The 25,681-nt window shown below is 42.5% G+C and overlaps 1 protein-coding gene across 1 annotated transcript in view; it reads left to right on the top strand.

Moving 5' to 3' along the window:
• The first annotated feature begins 16,930 nt into the window (after positions 1-16,930).
• ADRA1A (adrenoceptor alpha 1A) overlaps positions 16,931-25,681 on the top strand; it is a 450,910-nt gene continuing 442,159 nt past the window's right edge. Inside the window, exons 1-2 of the mRNA XM_069214162.1 lie at positions 16,931-17,299; positions 19,483-21,301. Of these exons, the coding sequence (XP_069070263.1) occupies positions 20,308-21,301 (994 nt within the window). The 5' untranslated portion in view covers positions 16,931-17,299; positions 19,483-20,307. The remainder of the gene's footprint in view (positions 17,300-19,482; positions 21,302-25,681) is intronic.

Here is a 25,681-nt window from a genome sequence, read left to right as displayed (position 1 = left end):
TCACCAAACTGACGCAAATAGACAAATGACTGAATCTATACTTTGTTGAATAATGTGATGATAATACTCTACTAAAGATAACCTGTGTTGACGCTGTGTTACATTCTAATGTTTGTGATTCTTGCTTTGATGAAATCTTATCAGAGTTGCCATATTGTGACTATGCTAATGTGTTTCTTGGTTTTGAGATTAACCTTCGATGGAGATTTGGCAAGTTCTAAAGTGCACTAGAACGAACCATTGACAAGTCGAGAGTAGGATTTGTGGATCGAATTCTGCTTGCGAGTGCGGGAGCTGAGAAGGAGAGAGTAGTGGCCGAAGCTTCAAGTGAAATCTCTGTAAAGTTCTGAGGCGATTGTGTTACCCTTCCTGTAGTAAACCGGCAAATTTGGGTTTTGTTGTTAAAGGTGCTCGCAATATATCGCATTAGTTTTGTGTGAGGAGGACAAGCCGCAAGACTTTGTCAGCTGCAGTGTGTGTGAGTGTGACGTCAGTGGTGCCGCGCTGAGACAGGTCAGTTGCTGAGAGGGGTCGCGCACGGATTGGCAGCCGTCCGTGAGAGGCAATAGGTTGTGAGAGGTGGGTCAAGACTGTTCTGGGAATTAAAGTCACTTTCTGATCAGATTTTAGACAAAATAAAAGATGCAAAAAATTAAGTTTTTCAAGGCTCTAATGAGTGCTTTGAAGGGAGATACATAATTATGGCGCGTGAGGGGGAGCCTACACTGCCTGAGGGTACCCCGGCTTATATCGTAATGGAGGAAAAGGGAGTTGCGCCATGTCTTTGGATGAAACAGTGGCGCAAATTAACAGAGAAGGAGGGATGTTTAGCGTTTCCAGAGTATGGAACGTTTAATACAAGAATTTTAGAGAACTTGAGGTGGATGTTAAGTGTGCAAAAACTGCCTCCGAGACCAGCTCAGTAAGAGGCGTTCTGGGATTTGATGGCCATACGACAGAGACAGCAGAAATTTGAAAGGAGAATGAAAAGAGCAGAAAAGACTTTAGCTGAGGCTAGCTGGGATAATGAGACCAAGATGTGGAGAAGGGGAATAGTTGACGGACTTAAATTGTTCCCGGCAATACCACAAGAAGATGAAACACAGGGAAAGAAAGCCACCTGTAAAACAGACAAGGGCTCTAGTAAGCCAAAAGAGACTCAGAGGTCTTGGGTAGATGAAGATGACTCAGACGATGAAGAGTTTCTTAATCAGTTGTTACATGATCGCCCGCCACCATATGCCATAAATGATAACCCACCAAGCACTAGTGTGAGTTCTGAAGACCCGGCACAAAATAAGGGGGTCTCAAGTACAGCGCAGACAAGTGATACAGTTTTGACACAGAATGGTGTCAGTGTACCCACTGCGCCAGAGACACAGATACAGTTGCAGCCACCACAGATTCAAAGGATTTATCCAGATGTCCCAGTACTAGAGACAAATACGAGTCTGATGGTGCCGCCTGATCCGATATATACGAGATCAAAGTTAGTGCAGATTGAGCCAACTCCGCAATTGCTGCCCCAGCCGCAGCAACAGCTGGTTCTGAGTTACAATGCATTCGCAGGTCCACAGCCAATAGCTACAGCACCAATGATGAATCAAGTTATGGGAGTTAGTGCTCCACAGGGTTCAGGACTTAGGCAGTCACCAGCTGCCATATCGTTGCCAATTAATGTTGGTCCACCGATACCACTTTATGCACAAGGTAAGCCTGGCGTATGTGATCAGGGAGTAATGACTCAAGAGGCGATAAGAAGAGGGTTCACAGGAACTTCCCAAGGAATGACACAGACAGCTGAAGGCTCTAGGTCTCTGTTAGACTTTAGTCCGATTGGGATTCCTTTGTAGACGATGAGGTAAGCAGGGTTGTGAATGGTAACCCCACAGGTAATGAGTACAAATACGACACAAACACCAATGGTGCAGTCTGGAAATATCTTGTTGCAAGGCTTAACCGCGCAACAGTTGAACGAGTGGTTAGACAAGCTCAACACTCAGCAAACTACTGCAGTGACTGCAGAGAGGTCAGAAAGAGAAGAATACCTGAATTTTGTGAGACTGGGTGTAGAAGCCATGGAACTAGTGGAAGGAACAATGGGGGTGAACAGACTAGAGTCATACACAGAAGCAGAATTGAGGTATCTGTGCCCCAAAATCATTAAAGAAGTGGGCAAGGTGCATCAGAGGTTGGCAATCCTGGCAGATAAATACAACATAGACCTTGAAAATACTAAACATTTGAAAAGAAGCTACAGATTAGATTTTGAGTCTAAAGACTTCGAGCACATGAGGTCTACGGGAATGAAAACACACCTTAAAGAAATACTACAGAGTGCTCAAATTTGGGGAGCCTTAGAGAAGTGGGAAGGCAGATGGGCGAAGAAGAGAGATAAAGAGAAGGGTGAAAGTCCGGAACCAAAGCAGGCTAAAGCCGCACCGGACATGGGGACAATAAAGATGTTACCAATGAGAGAAACAGCTGGAGGGGTTCTAGTCCATGTACCGTGGTCTGGGGGTGACATCCTGTCATTCACAAATGACTATCCCAGGTTGTGGGAGAAACCGATAGAGTGGTACCAGCAGACAGACAGATTTGTGAAGCTTGCGAAATGTCTCTGGGAGGACTTGAATACCCTGTTTGAGATTATAGTTCCACCTGACTTATGGCTTGAGTGCAAGAGGGGCGTAGACTGGCTGACAGAGGAGCCGGCAAGGGATAAGGTTACTGGAGCACCGTCTGCAGATGTGATGAGGTATCTTCACAAAGTGATTGAGTTTTTGAAGCAGAAAGTGTCGTCGAAAGTGAATGATTGGCAGAAAATCGATCGAACATTACAGGAAGCCAAAGAGTTGATTCATGCTTATTATGAGAGATTGTTGAAAGCATTCAAACACTATAGTGGCACTGAGGTCATTGAGCCAAAAGACATGAATCACCTTGTCTTCAGGTTTGTTGAAGGGCTGAGACCAGAGATTAGCCAGATGATTAAGAATAATTTGATCTATTGGCAAGCAAAGCCGATTGATGAGGTGTTGCAGTATGCGAAATACTGTAGTGACGAGATTGAGTTGAAGCAGAGAAAGTTGAAAGAGAAGGTGATGGTGATGCAGATTAAGGCAGTGCAAGCAGGGATGCAGGGAAATGGAATACAGCAGGTGATACAGCAACAACCGCAGGGGAATGGAGTGTTTCAGGCACAGCCAAGAGGCCGAGGAGGTTTTGTGAACTATGGTCCAGACATGAATACTGTTGTGGTTCAAAATGATGTGCAGGGGATGAAAAAGATGTCACCATGTCACGCGTGCGGGGGCGTGGGGCATTGGAAGCGGGAATGCCCAATGGTGGTGCAGGATGGTGTTGTTCAAAAAAGCAATGATGTTGGTACATTTCAAAATGTGAGGGGTCCAAAGATGAGGGGCCAAAATCAGAACTTCCAAAATAGCATGGTACAGATGCAGGGGTTACACCCCATGCAGCAAATGCAAATGCTGCGTGTTCAACCAGCACATATGCAGCAGGCACAACAGCATTTTCCCATGGTACCTAGACAGCAAATACCATTAGCTCCAATGGGACAGCAACAGGTGATGCTTCCTCAACAGGTCACAGGCCAAACGATGAGTCAAAATAACACAGTACAACAGTTCCTATTGTGTGGTGAAGACGGAATAAACGATGAATGGTCGGATGATTGCTCAGACAGTGATGAGTGCAGGCTTGCAGCGTCCCTAGAAGTAGATCAGAGGGGACCCTATGTAGAAGGGAAGGTAATGGGTCATAAGGTTCAATTCCTAGTTGATATAGGAGCTACACGTTCTACAGTCAGAAGTGCAGAGGTTCCGAAATTGCCATTTCAGGGCGTACCGTAAGGGTGGTAGGAGTGGCAAATCAGTTTCTGACAAATCCGATTACGGACCTGGTCCAAGTTGAAATTGGCAACTTCCAGGGATTACATAAATTTGTAGTCTGTGATTTGAGTCCTGTATCCCTACTGGGAAGAGACTTACTGTGCAAAACGAGGTGTTCAATTACCTGTTCCAATGAAGGGATTGAAGTGCAGACAAACAGTGAGGATGAAGGGGACGATGGACAATTTCCAGAGTTAGAGACTGAGATTGCAAATGAGGAATACCCTTTGATAACATTATTCCCAATGCTTACAGTGAATGACTTACCACCTGAGCTGCAGGGAACAGTGACAGAGAAAGTGTGGGACCTGACAGGGAAAGAAGTGGGATTGATAAAGGGAGTATAACTGGTCAAAGTACAGGTAAAGCTGAATGCAGTGTTTCCTCAGGTACTGCAGTACCACATGGCACAAGATGTCCTCATTCAAGTAGCGCAAATAGTTGCGGACTTTGTGAAGCAAGGGGTTCTCAAAGAAGTGTTGAGTAGTCAGTGTAATTCACCATTAATGGGTTTGAAAAAGCCTTGTGGGAAGGTCCGAATTGTGCAGGACTTGTGGAAAATAAACGAAATTGTTGTAAAATGCTGCCCCATAGTGCCAAATCCAGCTGTAATCATGTTTCAGGTTCCGTGTGATGCAGAGGGGTTCACAGTTGTGGACTTGTCTCAAGCATTCTTTTCGGTGCCTCTTTATGAGGACAGCCAATTTCTCTTCAGTTTCAAATTCCTGGATAAGGTGTACAGTTGATGCAGAATTCTTCAAGGGTTTTCTGAGTCACCTTCCATCTTCAATCAGATATTGAAGAAGGATTTGGAATCATTAGAACTGCCTTTCAGTTCGACTCTAGTACAGTACATTGATGATTTGCTAATTGCGTCCAGAACAAAAGATGACTGCAGGTATGACACAATTGCCTTACTGAATCATCTGGGAAAGAATGGACATAAGGTGTCCCCAAAGAAGCTGCAATACTGTCAGAGAGAGGTGAAGTACTTAGGTCACCTGATTGAGAAAGGGTCAAGAAAAATATCCAAAGAACGAGTGACAGCCATACTGCAGATGAATCCCCCGACAACCAAGAGAGATGTCAGAATGTTTTTGGGAATGGTGGGGTACTGTTGTCAGTGGATTCCCAATTTCTCAATTATCTCTAAACCATTGGTGAAATTGACAGTTAAGGAAGTTCAGGACCACCTGGGTACCATAACCATGTCCGAGAAAGAGATGGAGGCATTCATGGAATTGAGGGAAAGAATGTGCAGGGCACCAGCTTTAGGTATGCCTGATTACACAAAGCCTTTCATACTGTTTTGTCATGAATGTGATGCTTGTTCTTTATCTGTCCTGACACAGGACCATGGAGGTGCAAACCGCCCAGTAGCATATTTTTCAGCTACTTTGGACCCAGTCGCAACAGCCTTACCGGGTTGTTTGCGTGCAGTTGCAGCAGTTGGTCAAAGCCTCACACAGTGTGAAGGAATAGTGGTGGGGCATCCTTTAACAGTAATGGTTCCCCATTCAGTTGAAATTCTGTTAACTTGAACTAAGACACAGCACATGACAAATGCCCGCCTTACAAAGTACGAGACCATTATACTGGGGTATCCGAATGTGTCCCTCAAGAGATGTACTGTATTGAACCCGGCAACTTTACTTCCTATTGATAATGCAGACATTAATGATGCTGAAGAAGTAGAACATGATTGTCTTGAGGTAACAGAACTATGCACCAAACCAAGACATGATATTAAAGATACACAATTGGAAGAAAATGGCTACATTATGTTTGTTGATGGTTCATGCTTGAGAGACTCAGTAGGAGTACTGAGAGCTGGATATGCTGTGTGTACAATTACCGGTATTTTAGAAGTTTCCTGGCTCGAAAGAGTGTACTCAGCTCAAGTGGCTGAATTAATTGCCCTTACTAAGGCATGCCACGCAGCTGATAACCTGAAAGTCACTATCTATACTGACAGCAGATACGGATTCGGAATTGTACATGACTTTGGCCAGTTATGGTCACAAAGGGGTTTCATGACCTCTTCTGGTTCTCCAGTGAAAAATGGCAAAAAGATTAAGGATTTGTTGCTTGTGATTCAGTTACCTCTTGAAATTGCAATGCTCATGTTAAGTCACAATACTTTGTGTCAATGAAAACAGCTATGCAGATCAAGTCGTAAGGTTTTGTGCATTGAACTGTATATCGTTTCGAGATCAGTGGGAATTGTTACCTGAAACTGAGAATTAAAAATGCTTAAACTTTGCATTAAGAGTGGTTGACACATTAGATGAGTTAAGATCACTGCAGGGACGTGCCAGCAAAGAGGAAACACATTCCTGGCAGAGAATGCAATGTGTACAGAGATCTGATGACTTGTGGGTCTCAGAGGAGGGGAAAATGGTTTTGCCAAACAGTCTTCTGTCACAGTTTGCGAGGTTTTATCATGGCCAAGCCCATGTAGGGAGAGACGCAATGATCTGGTTGTTCAAAATCGATTGGTTCAATCCAAAATTCAGACAAGCTGCAGAGGTTATCTGTCACAAGTGTATCATCTGTCAACAGATGAATGCAGGAAAAGGGACTGTGGTGAATATGAGTCATGTTGGGAGAGCTGGTGGTCCATTTAGCAGGATGCAGATGGACTTCATTGAAATGCCTGTGTGTGGAGGATTGAGGTACGTGTTGGTGATTGTGTGTGTTTTCAGTCACTGGATTGAAGCTTACCCTACATGTAGAAATGACAGCCTCACAGTAGCAAAGCTGCTGCTTAGGGAGTTAATACCACGTTTCGGATTCCCGATCTCTTTAGAATCAGATAGGGGCAGACACTTCGACAATGAGGTGATTAAGCTCTTGTGTGCAGCATTAAACATTGAGCAGAAGCTGCATTGTAGTTATCGCCCTAAAGCATCAGGACTAGTGAAACAGATGAATGGTACCTTGAAGTCGAGAATGGCAAAAATGTGCGCAGCTACCAATTTGAAGTGGCCAGATGCATTACCCCTAGTACTGATGTCAATGAGAAACACACCTGATAAGAAAACAGGACTATCTCCACACGAAGTTCTAATGGGTTGAGCTATGCGATTGCCCGCAGTGCCTGCAAATGCTCTTGTGAATATCACAGATGATATGGTGTTGGACTACTGCAAGGGTCTGGCTGATGTGGTCAGCTCTTTCTCTCACCAGGTGGAGGCTACCACATTGCCACCGATAAGTGATCCAGGTCACACCCTGAAAGCCGGTGATTGGGTGGTTGTCAAGAAACACATGAGGAAGTTGCGTTTGGAGCCGCGTTGGAAGGGGCCATATCAAGTAATACTGACAACAACTACTGCTGTGAAATGTGCAGGCCTTCCGAATTGGATACATGCCAATCACACAAAGAAGGTGACGTGTCCAACTGATGAGGAACTTGAAGTGTCCAAAACAGCTGCAGAGAAGGAAGTCTCAGGGCCGGAGAGTATTCAAAGGGGAACTGAGACTGAAGGAGAGCCCGCTGAGGACGGCGAGCTTCAGAAGGGTGACAGTGAGCCTATCTCGGCTGAGGTAACAGGGGAACCGACGCAGAGAAAGCTTCTCCCAGAAGCAGACGGGTATGAGTTTGAAGTCGAGCCCGTAACAGGCCCTGAAGGCGAAGGAGAAGAGGCAGAGGGAAGTCAAAGCATTCTGACTCCTCCTGAGTTGCTTGCAGGTCCATCAAGAGAAAACACCATAGCACAAGAGGAGGGTGCTGTTCAACGTTCTGAAAGGCCAAGCAGGAACAAAACACATAAAGGAGATAACTGGCCAAAGCCACAAGCTGCAAGAGAGAAAGTGGTCCCTAGTGAAACAATAGAGGAAAAAGTTGACACAACTAGAAAAGAGGATCTAAGTGAAGGAGAGTTGCAAAGTGAGCGTAAACTTAAAAGAAAGAGAGTTGCAAACAGAAGATACGCAGGTCCTGAATGGGCGTATGCAACATCAGCTGAATGGCAACAAGAATTCTTGGCGTTCTGTTTTGATCGGGAGGTACCAGGTCAATACTACGGCACCTGAATTGACCTTAAAAAGAGACTGTGTTAAGTTGAAATTAAAATTGAAAGCTGAAAAGCTGAGAAAAGAGACTGATAAATTACCGGATGTGACACTGATAACCTGAATTGACTCAAGAGAAACAGATTGTGACAAGCTGTTAACCTGATTTGACAAAGGGGTCCTGGAGTGAGTGAAACGCTGTGAATACTCGCAGAGAGAGAGACTTTTGCACAGAGAAAAAAAAAAAAAGAGCTTTTATATCGTCCTCAAGTTGATTGTTTGTTTTGTATTATTCTGCTATCTGATTCTTGACAGATCATGAGTTACACTGGAGGTAATAGTAATAAGGGTAGGATGTGTGGTTGGTTGAGTGCTATTCTGGCTATTGCGTGTGCAATAATAATTATAGGTGTGATTGTGGGAATGCCATTGGTGGATAAGAAAGTGACTAACAATGCTTCAAATCCTGAGACTGCTACATTAACACCATGGGAGAGCAGGATGCAAAATACTTGCATGAGGGAACTAATCCAAAAGGGGAACTATCTACTAATGTCTTCTATCGCTTGCTGAATGAGTATGTTGACACAATGGATGCAAAGAATTGTTATGTGTGCACAAAGATTCCTTCATCAGTACAAGAAGGGGTTACTTACCATAGTCTGCCATTAACATATGGGATAAATTGTAGTTTGCTGTTAACAAGATTCTATGATCAGGAACATGTGCAATACTTCTACTCTAATTTAGATGTAGTGTTTTCCTTTGTGCCCGTGATTGAGTTTCTAAATAAATTAGCTAAAGAACACAGCATAAAATTAGTTAGGGGTTTCTTTGAGCCGACACAGACATTTGGGACAGCTTATGCGCACTGCAATAATCTAACTTGCTTACTAACACCTGTAGAAAAGAGCTTCTTAGATCACACTGATGATAGACAGAAAGCAATAAAGGAAAGGCTGGAAAAGGGATTAGAAAAATGCACGCTTGCAAATGATTATGCTTACACTGAAATAAAGACACAGGGCAAATTAGCTATAAATGCATTACATGTAGGCAGGCTTTCTATACATAGGCCAAAATCTGAGCATGACACCTTACTTGTGGGAATGAGTGAATGCAGGCATGTGTTTTTGTTTCAGAGTAAATGGACATTCCATTTCATGACACCTTATTTGTGGGAACGAGTGAATGGAGGCATGTGTTTTGCTTCAGAGTAAATGGACATTCATGTTAAATGGACAGGATCCAGCGATCCCTGGGATATATTATATATGTGGGCTTAATGCTTATTACTGTCTTCCAAAGGGATGGTATGGGACATGTTATTTGGGAATAGTTTTCCCAAAGATCTACCAGATTGATGACTTAAAGCAAATTCCTAAAATGTCTGAATTACAACATACTAGACAAAAGAGAGAGACAGCGGCTGCTATCGTTGGTGACATATTTGGAGCCATAATTCCTTCAGTAGGGGTTATTCTAAACTCCATAAAGATTCGAAAGTTGTCTACTATTGTGGATAACATGCTGACAAACTTCACAGCGGCTATACTCCTGATGGATACCGAACTTGCTGCGGAAAGAGCCATGACTCTTCAAAACCGGCTTGCTTTAGACATTCTTTTAGCAAAGAGTGGCGGAGTCAGTAAGATGCTTAATGAGCGCCATTGTTGTGCGTTCATTCCTGACAATAGTAAAAAGATTAGAGGTATGCTTACTAACCTAACAAGAGATAGTGCAGATTTGAAGGAGCTGAAGGAATCTGGAGTTTGGGAAAGTGTTGGCAAAGGGATTACCAAGGTAGGAAATTGGTTTAGTAGTATTTGGAACTGGGTTCCTGCAAAAAATTTAGGGGGTCTATTGATTGTCCTGATATGTTTATTGGGATTATAGTTATCATGTAAAGTTAATGAAAGAATTAAAAGAAATTTTGCAAAACGAAACAAAAGAAATGAAGAAAGGGAAAAGGAGAAAATGTTCAAAGAAATTTGGGAAAAGTCACACAGGGAGGATGATGTTGAAATGCGTATAATGAGAAAAATGAAAAGTTGAGAAGGGAAAGGTTTTGTGTGATGACAAGTGTCATCAGAGGAGGGACTGAGAGAGCGTAGCTTATATAAACAAGATTAACATGAAATGTTTATGAACTAATGTGTAATAATGCCGCATAGAAAATGTATTAATATGTTTTGCTAAAACGTGCGCTTGAACTGTGCCCATGGGGAGTGGCCGCCACCATATACAATGACTAATGAAACTGACAAATAATGTTGAAATATTATGATAAAGTGTTATTTGCATTAATAATAAAAGCCTATACGTTAAGGTTTTGCTAATAAATCATTAGGCCTTAGTTATCATGAGTCGAGGCCTAGCTGCCCGGTTTCATATTAAATGTGTTTTTCTAACGTGCAGTGTGCTGACTTGCTGAAGGATATGAACTCTTGCTTTTTTTCCAACTAGGAGATGAATGTAACTGTAGTAGATCCATTCTCATGAAATTCGACTTGCTTGTAGAAACATTTTAGCTGAATGCAACAGTGTAGACCACTGGTAGGTACAAGGTTGCCTGAACTGGTACAGACAATGGAGCCACTGACTGAAGATGTGCAAAGGACCACGAGAGTATGAAATCATACCGGACATTTCAACCCACTGAAGACGTCAATCATAAGGACCAATAAAATACGTGAGAACTGTTATAGAGTGACAAATTTGATGAAGTAATCGAAACTCTATTGGAGGAAGATAGTGGGGTGCACCCTCTCATCCAACCAAATTTTAGGGGAATGTACAACGAAAAAGAGATAAAAACCCTTGACACAAGGAAATGAGTTAGTTAGGGAGATGCTGATGCGATTTGCTAAGATCCAGACACTTTGTCACTCTGCATAAGAGACTTTGCTGTTTGGTTCTTAAAACCATTCTTGCCTTTATATTGCCCGTTTACACTTTACCTCCTTATGAGGGAAGTGCCCCCTTTTGCCCTATTGCTGAATTCCTGATGGTGAATCAACTGATGTCCTGAGAACGAAGACTGAACCTGAGTGCTGACCCAATACAGAGGGTAACTATATGACAATGATATTGTGATTGTCTGTTTGCTTTTCCTTTCTAGGTACCAACTGCTTATTTTGACAGAGATCATAGCTAGATGTTTTCTAAATTGATGTTACTAAATTGTTTTGCATGAAGCCCAACATGCCAATGCTAATTCGAGGTTAGGAGAGGGATTCACTAAACTGACGCAAATAGACAAATGACTGAATCTATGCTTTGTTGAATAATGTGATGATAATACTCTGCTGAGGATAACTTATGTTGACGCTGTGTTACATTCTAATGTTTGTGATTCTTGCTTTGATGAAATCTTATCAGAGTTGCCATATTGTGACTATGCTAATGTGTTTCTTGGTTTTGAGATTAATAAACTTGCTAATAGAATTGTAAATCAATAGGGAATAAACTTCACAAAATCATATTAAACTGGTGTGGTTATTCATGACTGAAAGGTCATGGTGGTTTGCGAGTTCTATTAAATGTTTTTGATTAATTTGAATTGTCGTATTACTGTGAACTTTGATGACATTATTGACATATTGATTGACATGCTGATTAGCTATCTCATCCTAAGGTGTCTTCAATCAGGGTCAAAAGATTCATTTGCCTAAAACGAGTCCCAAAGTGAGTAAATTAGTCATATAGGGACACGTTAACAAAAGAACAGAACAGAATTCAGTGAAAATCAAAGAGTTGCACGCTGCCACAGAATGAAGGAAGGGACACGCTTTATGGTGAGACAGTTTTGCCGCTTAGGGGCTTAGGTGCTGAGAAAGTACCAATGTGGTGACATTTCTAAGGGTAACTGATTAAAACACTACAGGAGCACAAGTCTTGGGCTCGCCTCCACCTGAAACCAGTAGAGCAAAGTATGGAGGAAGGCACAAAAGAAGGCTGAGTTGAAAGACGTGACTTGGACATAATAGAACACCAAGAAAATAAAGAGATTACCATAGGGCAAAATTATAGTGACCTGAAGCAATATATAAACATTTGCTGGGTGCATGCATTTGCATAACCAGTGACGAAACAATGAAGATGGCAACAGCAAAGGCCGAGAACAATCTCACTCAATATTAAGGTCATGCTGCAACAAAGCAAACACAGAAAATGAGAGCACCAGGAAACTGAAGGAGGGAGCCCAGACATGGACAGTGAAAGGGAGCCGATGTTCACCACCTCAGCTGAGGGTGACTGTACTACTGAATATAGACAACAACAATATTTGGATACAATAATATTGAGAGGGCAGAATATTGACAAACAAAATATCAAAAAGTAATTATGCGTAGGAAAGTGTAAATGTATTAATCTACACTTCGCATCTATGCATCTGTAAGATATATGTACAGTGTAGCTACAAAAATTTGCAGTTAGGTGTAGAAAATCTAGACTCACCTGTCGATATTTTTTCAATATTTTTCCTTGATACACTCTCTCACCATTAAGGTGGGTTTGATATTCAAGGTACACACCTGAACGTCAGGTCATGAAAAGCTTCATGGAGCAAGTCTGTATGTAGGCAATTGAGTTCAAATTAACATCAGTCAAAGTAGACTTTCAGAAGAGGATCTAAGACGCCAGAAAATTGTGGCAAACCCAGGAGAGGGTTGTCACTCTAAAGAAAAAGGCTGATTAAAGTGTCCATGTGTTTTAGATAGTATACAATACAGGTCCTTACTCTGATAGAACAATGTGTGAGCCTGCAAGAAAGGCAGGAGGTTTGGACAATCACTTGAAAAGAAACAACGTAAGGATCAGAGGAGTGGAACAAAAAACAGGAAACGACCTAAGGGCCTATGTACAAAATCTCTTTATAGCAATTAACGAGGAACATTGTTGCATTCAAACTGGGCAGAGTGCACATGGCAGACACAGCCAGCAACTCCAACTGCCGGTAAGTGGACATACTGGTGAGGATTCACTACGATGAAGAGAAGGAGATTCGAACGTCCAAGCTTGTGAGAAGCAGCATTCAACTGCACATCTGCCAAGAACTTTCCAGCATAATACTGCAGAAATAAAAGGCACTGAAACCAGCCACATACATCCTCAGGCGCAAACATGTCCAGCACCACTGGGGCATCTGTTCAGAATCTCATTATCTTGTATGGGATCACAACATACAATTAAATTATTCAGAAAATCGTTTCAATTCCCGGGCATTCAGGAAGACTTAAAGATCACCGATGACCGTTAAGACAAGCAGTAACCTGGATGGCATGACAGTAAGCAGCAAAAATAAGAGGAGAGACCCAAAGGGTGAGTGAACCATAAGCAGAGAGGACATAGGTCTGCGTCACCACAGGCACTTGAGTGACAAGAAAGGAAATGCCCAGGTAACACTAACTCTGAAAAATGATCAGACAAGCCTTATTACACTGCAGCAGAATATGATAAAAAGAGTGGCATGCGTTCTCTGAGACTCATATCTTTCTATGTGTAACATGGAGGGGGCTGGGGAAACAGGAAGGTGAGTGGCCATGTTGGATCTATATGGGGCAAAAGTAATAAAAACAATGGTGGCGAAAAGGGACAATACCATGGTTTACCACCCCAACCATCACAAAGTCATCTAGGGAATGTAGGAGGAGGCACATTTGAACCAACGTACTGTGAGGTCAGACGAGAGGACAGAAATGATGTGGACATGGGCTGGGTTAAAGACGTAAAGGTTCAACACAGGATTACGTTTCAAGGGAGCTAAAATGTTGAGGAGGAGGTGATGGGGAAGGAGTCAAAAGTGATTCACAGGGGGTGACAGAACAGATGTTATTAGTCTGAGGGTATGGTGGCATATAAATTGACCCTTTATAATGTTAGGAGTTTGAGTAATCCCACCGGGCTATTAGCAATACTGTAGGAACTTAGAGGAAGTAAGGCAGAGGTAACTCTCCTACAGGGGACACACCTGCTGATGGAAGATCAGAGGAGATTTAGCTTATACTGCTCCCATGAAAAGGGTCCCAGGGTGATGGGAGATACCGCTGAATGGGCAGTTACAAGGATTCCCTATGTGCTCACGGTGGAGTGCTGAAGGCCACTGGACCACTTGTAATAGGTGGAAATTACGATATTGTTATAAATGCATTAAAGGATTAGAACAGCCAGACATATGGGAGACAAGCACTACAACAACACGAGGGAGAGGGGTCGGATGGAGACGCAAACACCTTATAGTGCATGTCTCTTCACATACACTAGTCCTGTGCTCTATAAATGATGTGCCACTAGATAAACGCCTGCTGGGATCCCTGAAGTGGAGCAAGGTCTGTTCATTCTATCTGCACGTTGTCCAGTTTCAGGCAAGTGAAAAGGACTGGATGATATACTAAAGGCAAAAGCATAAGATAGAAGCTGAATGGTTTCCTGCTCATAGATGCGGTAAGCCTTTAGAAAATCAGTAAACGCATCTGAGACTATTTCTTACATAACACACTAGGAGGGGTGTCTGCTGCAGTGAGATGGATTGCCTTGAAGTATTGCTCGGGGTAATGTAAAAGGAGAAGCTGCAAAGTTGAAAAGAGAGAGAAAAGCACACATAAAGTATATGAGGTGAGAGTTATTGACAATGAAAGAACATCACAAACACAATCACAATGCTTCTGGTGGAACGTTATAGCGGTACAAGGCAAGGTCAGACTATCGGAGCTGGAAAAAGCGTATGTTCTTCACCGCTTATAGTACAAGTACTGTGATAGGGTCATATAATAAAAGGGCACTATTTTCTGGTCAGCTCAGGTCAATGAGGGTTCCCAGTCATATAACGGAAATCGAAGGAGGTGTAGGGGACTGGGTACATCCAGAAGAAGAAAAACTGTAGGAGTTTACAAACGTCTGTCAACTATTGAATGATAATGAAGAGTGTCGACCAAAGGAAAGGATACACTACCTAGAAACAACATCCCTAGCTCAGATGAGGACAAAAGACAGTGACACAAAGGAATCCAGAAATCAGATAACTTATCATGACAGAAAATATGTTATTAGCCATTGAAAAGCTCAATCTAAGGAAAGCACTGGGCCCGGATGGGTTTGCAGCCAGGTCCTAAAAAACATTGACCTCAAGCCTGCTTAACTGCTCCTGTAATGATTGAATTTAACTTTTGCTGAAGCTAGTGAAAGGCCCAATTGGCTGCCATGCACCAACACAGGCACCCTAACACTACGGTGTGAGGGTGTCTGTGTTGTAGGAATGATTGTTTTTGTGCAGGAAGATATCCCTTCCTGCACAAAAACAATCAATGGAGGCTTTTTCCTCTGCTGCAGAATGCAGCACACATAGAAAGAGGAAAGAACGAGGAGAAATAAAGTTATTTCTCCTTGTTACTTCTCCCCTGGGGGGGGTGTAGGCTTTTGACAGATTCCCAGGTTTACAAATCCTTGTTAATCTGGGAATACACCAAAACCTATGGGTGTTGTGTGGGAAAACCCACTGCAATGCCATGGAACATCTCTTTGGTGCAGAGTAAGGCAATGCAGCGACATGCTCTGGTTTGCCTTACTCCATTTTTGCCATTGCCATTAAGAGCCAGGCAAAGTGGCTTTGCATGTCCTTGTAGATATGGGTCTGCAGCCTGCACCTCCAGTGAATCAAAAATAGTGACGTACCTGTGATGCAAGCTGCTTGTAAATATTTCCATTGGTCTCTAGGTTTTTAAGGCGATCACAATAAAACATTAGGCTACCTTTCAAATTGCTTGGGATAAAAGAGGAGGGAATCAAATCAGATGATTGACAGTTACAGGATATAATAATTTGGAACAACAATTTTGCTAGTCATGTGCAAAGCAGAGAGGAAGTCCTATATCAATGGCAGTCTTCACCTGCCAGCCTTCGCATAATGGCCCACACAAAATCAGAAGACTGTTGTAGGATGTTTGAACACAGAGGACTATGCACACCCTTTTACTGCGTCATAAGCCATGGATTCTTGGAAAATGTCATATGATTCATTATAGAAGCCATGGGGAGACAGATAACACAGTGCCTAGAAGTAATCTTACTAGAGAGCCTCTTCAAAGTTATGTTTCCTAGTACTGTGAGAGTAGCTGCTAAAACCTAACACAGAAAAGTGGCGTTTGAAAATATTGTCCCTACTGGAGGTGAAGATGTATTGATGAAGGTTTGGGATTCCCTGGTTAAATACTTCGATAAATATCATAGGGCTTCCTGTAGGCCAGAAAGACAGTGGATTTGTGTATTGTATATGGACAATCTCACAGCAGCTAGGTAGGGCAGGGATGAGAATGTAGAGGGAGTAAGATGGTTGATGTTGCATGTATTAATGTTGCTGTTTATATCATTGTGTACCTTCGGCAATTTAAATCGCTTGATGCAGAAAATTAGTGTAAACGCTTATACTATCAAAACCCCATATATAAATCTTTAGAAAAGAGTGAAACGTAAAACTAAGAGTGTTTTCCGCTGCAGCCTGATTCCTAGCAAAGTCACTATCTGAATGCCAAAACTGTGCCATAACCTAGAAATGTTTGAAATATGGAACTCTCAGATTTGCTCTTTTCCTGGATTATAATCGCACATTGCCCTTGTTTGCTCTTGACACAGCTTTTCGGCTATCATTATATTTTACTTACCAGAAGTCATTTGTTTTGCCCCTTGAATTCACGAAAGAAGACATTTACATCAGTATTTCCCAGGGACCACTGTGATCACAACAATAGCGCCAAGGTGCTGCCAGAAGGACGACAATTCACAGAGTGCAGAAGAAGCAACAGACAGGAAATGCTGTTTCCACAGCCATTATCTAAAGTTTTTAAACTAAGGTTTAAAATAGAAAACCCTTCGTAAACAGTCTGAAGACATACAGCATGCGTCGAACAGTTCTGTGACTAAAAATCCCACGTGGGTGGTGTATTTTCTCACTCCACTCCCTGCCGCCAGCGCACCCCTCCCTGGAGCGCTCGATGCAGTTCAAACGATAGATGTTTCTTGGACTGCAGACCTGCTGCTCTGCTACACGTTGGATTACGGTAAATTGCGAGCTCCTCTCTGCGGTCTATGAGAGCAGTAGTAAAGTTGAATCTCTGCGGTGAGGTGCACAGGGCATTCGCGTTCACCAACATAGACAAACTGGCAAGGAAGCCTGAGGGGGGCGAAGGTGGAACGAGAAAATACCACCCTGGCAGACAGGTCGAGAATCAAGGCGTGCAAAACTAGGAGACTGTGGAAAAAAGGATCTTGTGTACTAACGTTCTCTGAGATGTCTACGTAACGAAGCCTGGTGAATGAACTATGCCGCTCATCAAGATGCCTGGCGGAAGACATGGACAATAAATACCACGGTAAGGTCCCCTCTGCAGGCAAACAAGAGTGAACCGTTTTTTTAAAATTCATTCCTCCTCTGAAATGTGCATATAGAGAATGTTATCCGCAATGAGCGACTCAATATTTAAAGGTGCTTAATTTATTAACCTTAAATGAGTTTATGGTCTCGAGCATAATGATTAAACACATGGCTTCTATCAAGTTACTGTTTAGTGAGTATCTTTTAGTACACTATAAAAATTAATCTCCATTGCTTATGAAGGATAGGAAAGCGCTCTGAGACATAAATCCAATTACAATTACAAAATAATACAATACTGTGGTGTCAAAAATGAAACGTAAACCTATGTTATAGGTTTTTCATGTCTGGTTTAAACATATCATTGGCCATTTTCCTACACTCTCAGTTTGGGGAGTAGGAGATTTGAGGTGCGGTGTGACGAAACAAATTGTCCAAGCTCACACAATGTGGTGACATTTGGGAAGCCGTGATTAAATAAACAATCGTTTGGTTTCATGGTAACAACGCCAAACCAGGGTCTTGTACGTATTATTTTAGTGCATGTTATACACATTCACTAATTAATAAGAAATAGCCATCTTTCATAAATTTCAAATTCCAATGCGAGGTACGTAGCAAGTTCTGTTTTTACACCATAAAAAATGAGTTAGGCACCAATAAAAGGAAATCACCATCTGTTGAACATAATTTTTTTAATGGGAGATTTACAGTATGCTGTGCTCTGATGTTGCCAAAAAGACAAATGGGACTTGAAACCTAATCAGCGTGCGCACTTTCATCCCTGGCTGTGTGTTTGTGGGATTTAACCCACAAGATGTGCACGTTGGTTTCTCGTCAGTCTAAATACACCGCAGTCTCCGGGAGGTTTCCCTCGTTATCGACTGTTAAGAGCTAGCCAAGAGGGGGATGCCGATTTCCCACGATGCACTGCGAGATCCACGCAGGATTGAAATAGTGTATTACACATCTTGGGGCTTTTCTGGCAAAATGCAGTGTGCATATTGTTCAACTGACGGGTGTCCTATGCACATCTGGTGAGAGGTGACTTCCAAAGAGCATGCATTGCCCTTCCTTCTCTTTCAACTCAGTGTGCACTTAGCTTCCAGGGGTACCGGGACCGTAGCAAACCACAGCGACTTCTGTACAAGACCTACTTTAATGTAATACTAGTGAAACGGGGACCATCAGCTCGAGGATCGCCTCATTTTAAGACACACTGTGAATGTACCATGCTTATTTTGTACGGATGGATGCAGACCGGGGGGGGGGGGGTGGTTACGAGAATTCCATTTTGGGGGACCAAGACCTTGTTTTCATCGCCAGGCTTCGACCCAGAGCAATACATTGAAAAAAGGGAGCTAAGGATTTCGATACATATATGAAAACGGCGACAAAAAGGAGAACGCAGGGATGAAAAATAACCTGCAAAGTAAAGCGATTGGAAGTGTAGCTATTCGTTAGCCCAGACATTAGGCGGTACCCGTGGTTGGTTCCTAATAAAACTTCGGGCAAGGTGCGTATCTTTTAACAGACTAAGCATTGCGCATGTCCCATCAGCAGGGGGAGCTGGTGTTGACTTGTTTTAGATGTCTGGCTTGTAAACATGTCCTTGATGCCAGATGTAGATATAAAGAAAAGGAGCAACTCTGTGCACATGGATAGAGACTAGAGCTCTACGCATCAGTGCGCTGCTTGAGCCCACCATGGACAGCGTGCACACACTGCCACTTTCGGTATGTGGAAGTATTTTTATGTCTTACAGAGACATCATATGTTGAACAAAACAAGTACAAAAAGTTAGGAAAACGTCCACGCATGCGCATGTAATCCATGGCTGGCTACAGAAGGAGCCCTGTGGCCGCAACAAAGAATGGGCAATTCTTACCAAGCATTCATATGGTAGCCTAACCTTAATAAATCTGCCCCATCCTAATATCAGCCCAGCTGCAAGGGTACCTTACGTCCTCCGATGCAATGTTCACGGAAATGCTTTGTATTAAAGCCAGGCTGTATGAATCGTGGGGTAAATGTGTGATGTCCCATTTCAGAGCGCAGAAAAAAAAAACTGGTGAGAAATACCAAGGTCTCGGGCAGGGAATGTGTGTTTTGTCTACCTGTTACATAGCTCCGTATGTTCCCTAAATCTAATTTAAATGTTTCTGTCTTTAAATCCCGTAGGAGGCACAACACTGAGTACCAGAAGGTTGGTGTATACACAACTGGAACAAATCAAACCCGCCACCCATTTCCCTTAAAAAAACACCACCGTGTTACAGAAACGTAGCTTCGCCTTGAAGGTGGAATGCATCAGTAAGCTGCTGTAACACCAGGACCTAGGCGCCCTCTGAAAGCTCAATCCAATCTTCCAAGGCACGAAGATCCAAATGTGGTTAACTCACCGGAGCAGCTTTCCTGCGCGCCACCTCCCGCGCTACCAGCTAACATTTTCTCCAAGCCAGATTTACCCCTGGGTCTAAAAAAGGGCAAAGGCGACGTCGAATCACACAGGCCAGGGATTTGTGTCCTGAAAGCAGACACAACACTGCAAGAAGGGTTGATAACATCCTTTTCCATCAGAATAGATAGCTAACAATGCTGTGCAAATATGACATGTAAGAGGAAAGCAACAATACTCTATTCTTTTTCTAAAGCACTGAGCACAGAAAACCTTCAGACCCAAAACCAAAATCTGGGGACTCGCAACCATGTGGGCAGCTTAAGCAGTCCTCTAACGCTATCTAGGTAATTTAGAAATGCCCACATCTGCGATGCTTCTCCCACAGCCGGCCTGTGGCCAAGAAAGAGAGACGCAAAAACGAGGAATATTATGTTAACAGTGTTGAAACGTTGTAAGTATGAAAATTACACAATCATTGGAATTAGCTTATCCTGACGGTACCTCTTAATGTGAGCCTTCAAGTCATTTCTGAATTTCCAGAGAGACGTTTTGGCAAATAAGTGTGGTCTTTTTAAGATGTTGTTGGGACCTTTTGGGAGGGAGCAATGAGTGCGCTGGCGCAGAACTGGAATTACCCAACACCAGCATCAGCCAAGCCAGCTCTGTACAAGACAAGAATCGAAAACATTACCCACATGACAATGGTTTTGCTTATTGAAAACAGGACATCAGAGATCCACTCTGACTGTGTCAACTGTACCCAGACAGTGGCCGCCATTAACCTTTCCAGGGCTATAGTCGTTGGGATCATTCTTGGGGGCGTTATCTTTTTTGGGGTCCTGGGGAATATTTTGGTCATCCTTTCAGTGGCTTGCCACAGGCACCTTCAGACTGTAACACACTATTTCATAGTCAACCTGGCTGTGGCGGACCTCCTTTTAACCTCAACAGTATTGCCCTTCTCGGCAACCTTTGAGATTTTAGGGTATTGGGTCTTTGGGAGGATCTTCTGTAATATCTGGGCTGCCGTGGATGTACTCTGCTGCACAGCTTCAATCATGAGCTTGTGTGCCATATCTATAGATCGCTACATTGGAGTCAGCTACCCTTTGCGTTATCCAACCATAATGACTGACAGGAGAGGTCTTATTGTCTTGCTCTGCATATGGGCCCTGTCTCTTGTGATTTCCATTGGACCTTTGTTTGGCTGGAAGGAACCTGCCCCAGATGATGAGACAATTTGTCAAATTACAGAAGAGCCAGGCTATGCCATCTTCTCCGCCTTTGGCTCCTTCTATATCCCATTGACCATCATCCTGGTCATGTACTGTCGGGTGTACATCGTGGCCAAGCGAGAGAGCAAAACCTTGTCATCTGGGATGAAGACAGACAAGTCAGACTCGGAGGAGGTTACCCTAAGGATTCATCGCAAGTACACTCCAGAAAGTGGAGACTCCACGTCTAGTTCTAAGAACAAGACAAATTTTTCCATCAGGCTGCTGAAATTCTCAAGGGAGAAGAAAGCAGCGAAGACCCTAGGAATCGTGGTGGGCTGTTTTATCCTTTGCTGGCTCCCTTTCTTTCTTGTTATGCCAATTGGTAAGTGTTAAGTTAATAAGACTTCTCTTGCTTAACATGTACTGTGCATGTTTTGTTTTATTTAAAAATGTAATTGAATTTCTATGTTCACAGTTCAGAGGCCCCGCATGGCGATGATGGAAATTTATTAAGCATCACCTGAAATGCATTATGCTTTTTTATTTCACGTTCCCAGTAGTAATGGCAACTGATTTCTCCCTTTGCCAACACTTCTTTGCGTTGGTGCTGTGGGTGTGCCTTAGAATGAAGAGAGGAAACTGCTCCATCGGCTCTTGTAATGCTGAAAATTCCCATTCAGCCATGTGCATCAAGAGGGTGGTTTAATTTTAGGGGGCCCTTGTGTCCTCTTCTCAATAATTAATAGAATCAAATCAACACCTTGTTTAAGACTCACAGCAGAGAGACCAACAATTGGAGGGGCAACCTCCTGTGCTTCAAGGGTCTCATCTATGTTGTAGGTAATGTGGGGCTACTCACTCCACTGTGGAAGTCTTCCATTTCAAATGAAGTCTACCTGGAGTCTTTTATAAATGCCAAATTCCTTTATTAAAGTCATATAAACATGTAGAGCAAATTCAGAGTCAGAGGTGCTCCATTCAAACATTCAGTTTTAGGAACCAATTCACAAACATCTTGAAAAAATTCATAACTTATTGAATGCATACCTTATGCCAATGAATGTAGATTAAGACTTTAACCAGTTCATAGACATTTTTTGTGCTGGTCACCAAGGTATGTTTCACCTATACATTCACGAAAATGGATACAGAAAAATGATACTCACAAAAAGGTGGACTAAGCATGTTTTGGTACCCCAAATCCTTTATTAAATATAGTTCCGCATTGCATATATTATGCATGTTCGGGTTATAGACATCGTTTAATTTTAGAAAAGGGTCAGTTATCTATTTATTTACTTCTGTTTTTTTGCGAGGTAACACTTTTTCCAGTCTACACCACTTCTGAAAAAAAAAAAATATTTTTAGATTGACTTGCGACCTTTGACCCAATTAGCACCACATTTAACCTGATCTATTTGCCTGTAAGTTAGGTGTGCCCCTAAGTGAATAGAATACTTTTCCAAGTTTATTATGATTCCCTGAAAACTGGTTATGGTGACAAGCATTCTCACCTCTTTCCACTTGTCACCATGGAGGGATTTGCACAATAAGTACTCGCTGCATATGGTAACTAACCCTTACTGACCTGCGTCTGACTTTATATTTTTGAAGATTTAACCTTGCTGATGTTGTGAAATTCTTTGTACTGATGTAGGTGCAAACTAGCTTTTATAAATTTAAAACCTTTTTCAATCATTGCCTTAGTGTTTATCTAGATAATCGAAAGAGGCCATATGATGACTCAAATTTGCTAGGTCTGGGCGAAATTTCAATTACACCAGAGTAATCAGAGCTATTTCTGTAAATCCCTATGCGTGGGAAAAATTCTACTGAAAAATATATTTTGTGAGCACGAGTGCCTGCTCTTACTCCCTATTTGTGTTCTGCTGCATTTAGCACTGTTTTTAGTGATAAATGTTTCCTTGCTTCAATTTTGAATGTGAGTGCATTTTGCACTAAGAAAATAGAGCCAAATGCAAGAAGAAAGTTTGGGGGAAATTCTGTTGCAAAAGGTAATATAGGCGAGTGTGATCGGCTGCTCCCACTTTCTATTTGTGTTCTGTTGCATGTAGCAACATTCCTTAGTGCAAAATGCATTCGTGCTTCCATTTGATACGAGAGGGAGCATTTTGGCTCTAAGAAATAGCACAAAATCTAGAATTACTTTTCTTGCACAATTCCGCGTAATCTCACAGGATTCCTGGATAATTCCATGTGATTATGCTACATGGAATCACACGAGTTACACACCCTCTAAAGTCTACCAAGACAGTGCAATGTCACATCAGTGCTGTAGATTACAGACTCTTCTATGTATATTCAACTGCGTTGCATTTCGAAACAGAGTATATGCTGTTAACGTTTTTTAATTATTAGCTAATAAAAAATGAGAAACATATATACATTATCCTTTATAACAACAGCAGAATACACAAATATAGACTGTGAAAAAGAGACACCATAGCAGTAGTGTTGCATCAGCAGATAATGAAATAACTCATGAGCCATTACTGGTAGTGAAAAAAGGGGTATTTCAGATCTATATGAACTCTCCACAGGAGAGATTTTATCTGGATCATAGGTTAATTGAAGTTCTCCATTTTGGAAGTGTTCTAAGCTTTTTTGAACAGGGTTTTTTATTGGGAATGGGAATCTGAGTTCAGTAGCGAGCATAGAGCTCCGCATAGTGTCCGTTTTTTGCACCACATACTTCTGAGCGCTAATGTGAAGAGCTTTGCGTCAAATACAGCGCAACCTTAGAAAAATATCCCCTAGCTTCAATGATTATTAGCAACTGAAATGAGGTGCAAAGGGTGACCTGTTTGTGGTGTTTTGCTCCTGCACCAGCCTTACATGCTGCAGCCTTGTAAGGCTTCTTTTAGAGATCCAAGAGGAAACTCTGGGGCACTGGAAATTAAGGACTTCTTATAGTCAGACCTAGAAAGGCCTAAGAACTGGGCTACTGTTTTGAACTCTCAATGTAGAATTTATTCCTATGCAAAGGTCTGTGCTGGTAATGGGCACTTTTTGTCTGGGTGCTAATTGGAAGAAAGAATCTGAGAAGGTGGGACACACTGACATCCCAACTGGAGGGCCCTGAATCAACTGAAGTCAATGCAATCCCTAAGGAAATCACTATCCTACAAGTGCATTTAGAGTAGTGCTATAAAGACTTACATAAACATAAGAGTAATTCTTCTCAACAACCAAACAAAACATGATTTAGTCCCTACTTGAATCTGCTGTATAGTGGATAGCAGGATGCCCTACCTAAAACCCACAATCATAATTGGAAGACCATACACAATATGTGCCTGCTACCTCAAGCTAGAATGAAGAGCTCCACAAGTCCTTCTTGCCTCCCACCACAAAGGTCTTCAGTTTACTATTTTAAGCTTTACTCAACTGATTAATCTAGACAGCGACATCCTCTAGGCAGGCAGCGAACCATGTGTTAGTGGCACCCAGGTATCCCATGAGAAAATTAAAAAAGGCCCATGCTTTTCTCTTCATGAAACCCTTAAATACAATACTAAACATTTATAAAGTGCACTGCTGCCTCTGAAAAGGCATCCTGGTGCGAGCAGCCTCAGAATGCACAGACAGCAAGACACAACTAATGGGCACCACTTAATTATCAAACAAGTAGGTCTTCACAAGTTTCCTGAAAACTGAGTCAGAGGGTGCCAAACTGAGGTAGGCAGGAAAGGAATTCCATAATTTGGTGGTCAAATAAAATAATGATCAACTGTCTTTCCTTGCGCTGTTGTCCCTGGGCACAAGAAACAAGTTTTGCTCATTGGACCTAAGCGTTCTCTCCTACAAATAAGGCAATAATTTTTTCACCAGACAATGAGGTCCTTTCTGTTCACAGGTGCTGTATGGAAAGGTGAGGACTTTAAATTAAATGCAGCTACTAATAGGTAGTCAGGGCAGCCTGTGCAGAGAGGACGTGGCCAAGATGTGATCTGTAAGCTTCAAAACCAGCTCAGCTGCCATATTTTGAATAATCTGCTGGCAATGGGGCAAATAAGATGGTAGACCCAGATACAGACTATTAGCATAATCCTAATTGTGATGTTATCAGGGCGTGAATACCAATTTCGAGGCATTCCACTGGGATCAAATGTATCATCTTCCTGACCGATCTCAGCATCCTAAAACAGGTGGCCGAGACAGCTCTGACCTGGGGTTTGAAAGATAAATTGGTGTCATATTTTACCCCCAGGTTACGGACCACTGAGGCCATAGAGGTGGGACCCCCAGCTCGGAAGCCTAATAATTGGAAGTATCCTGGTGAACGTTTGTGCCGAAAAAGACAATCTCAGTTTTATCTGAGTTTAATTTGAGGCAGTTCACACTCATCCAACATCTCTCAAACAATCCTTACCAGCAGACAGTGCCCCTAACTCCTTCACCTGAAATGAGAGCATCAATTGCATGTCAACTGCGTAGGAGATAACTCTAATACCCCATGCCTCAACAAGGTTGACTAGAGGGACCAGATAGATATTGAAGAGTTTTGGGTTCAAAGCTGAGCCTTGAGGAATGTAGCTGCCTCAAGTGAAGTATCATCAATTTATGCAAAATAGGTGTAATTATTGGAGCAACCCAATGCAGATAATCTGGAGGACATGGATTTGAAGGAGATCCCAGTTTGCAGCTGGCCAAAGAGGTGGATATATCCTTAAGTGGGAGAAGGGCAGAAATGGTTAACAAATGGCCTGAATAAGGAGTCCTGTCAATAAGGGCAGCTGTA

This window comes from Pleurodeles waltl, chromosome 11 (genome assembly GCF_031143425.1).
Source record: "Pleurodeles waltl isolate 20211129_DDA chromosome 11, aPleWal1.hap1.20221129, whole genome shotgun sequence".
Taxonomy (NCBI): Eukaryota; Metazoa; Chordata; class Amphibia; order Caudata; family Salamandridae; genus Pleurodeles; species Pleurodeles waltl.
Note: the sequence above shows the minus strand (reverse complement) of the source record. Positions and strands in the feature narration are given on the sequence as shown.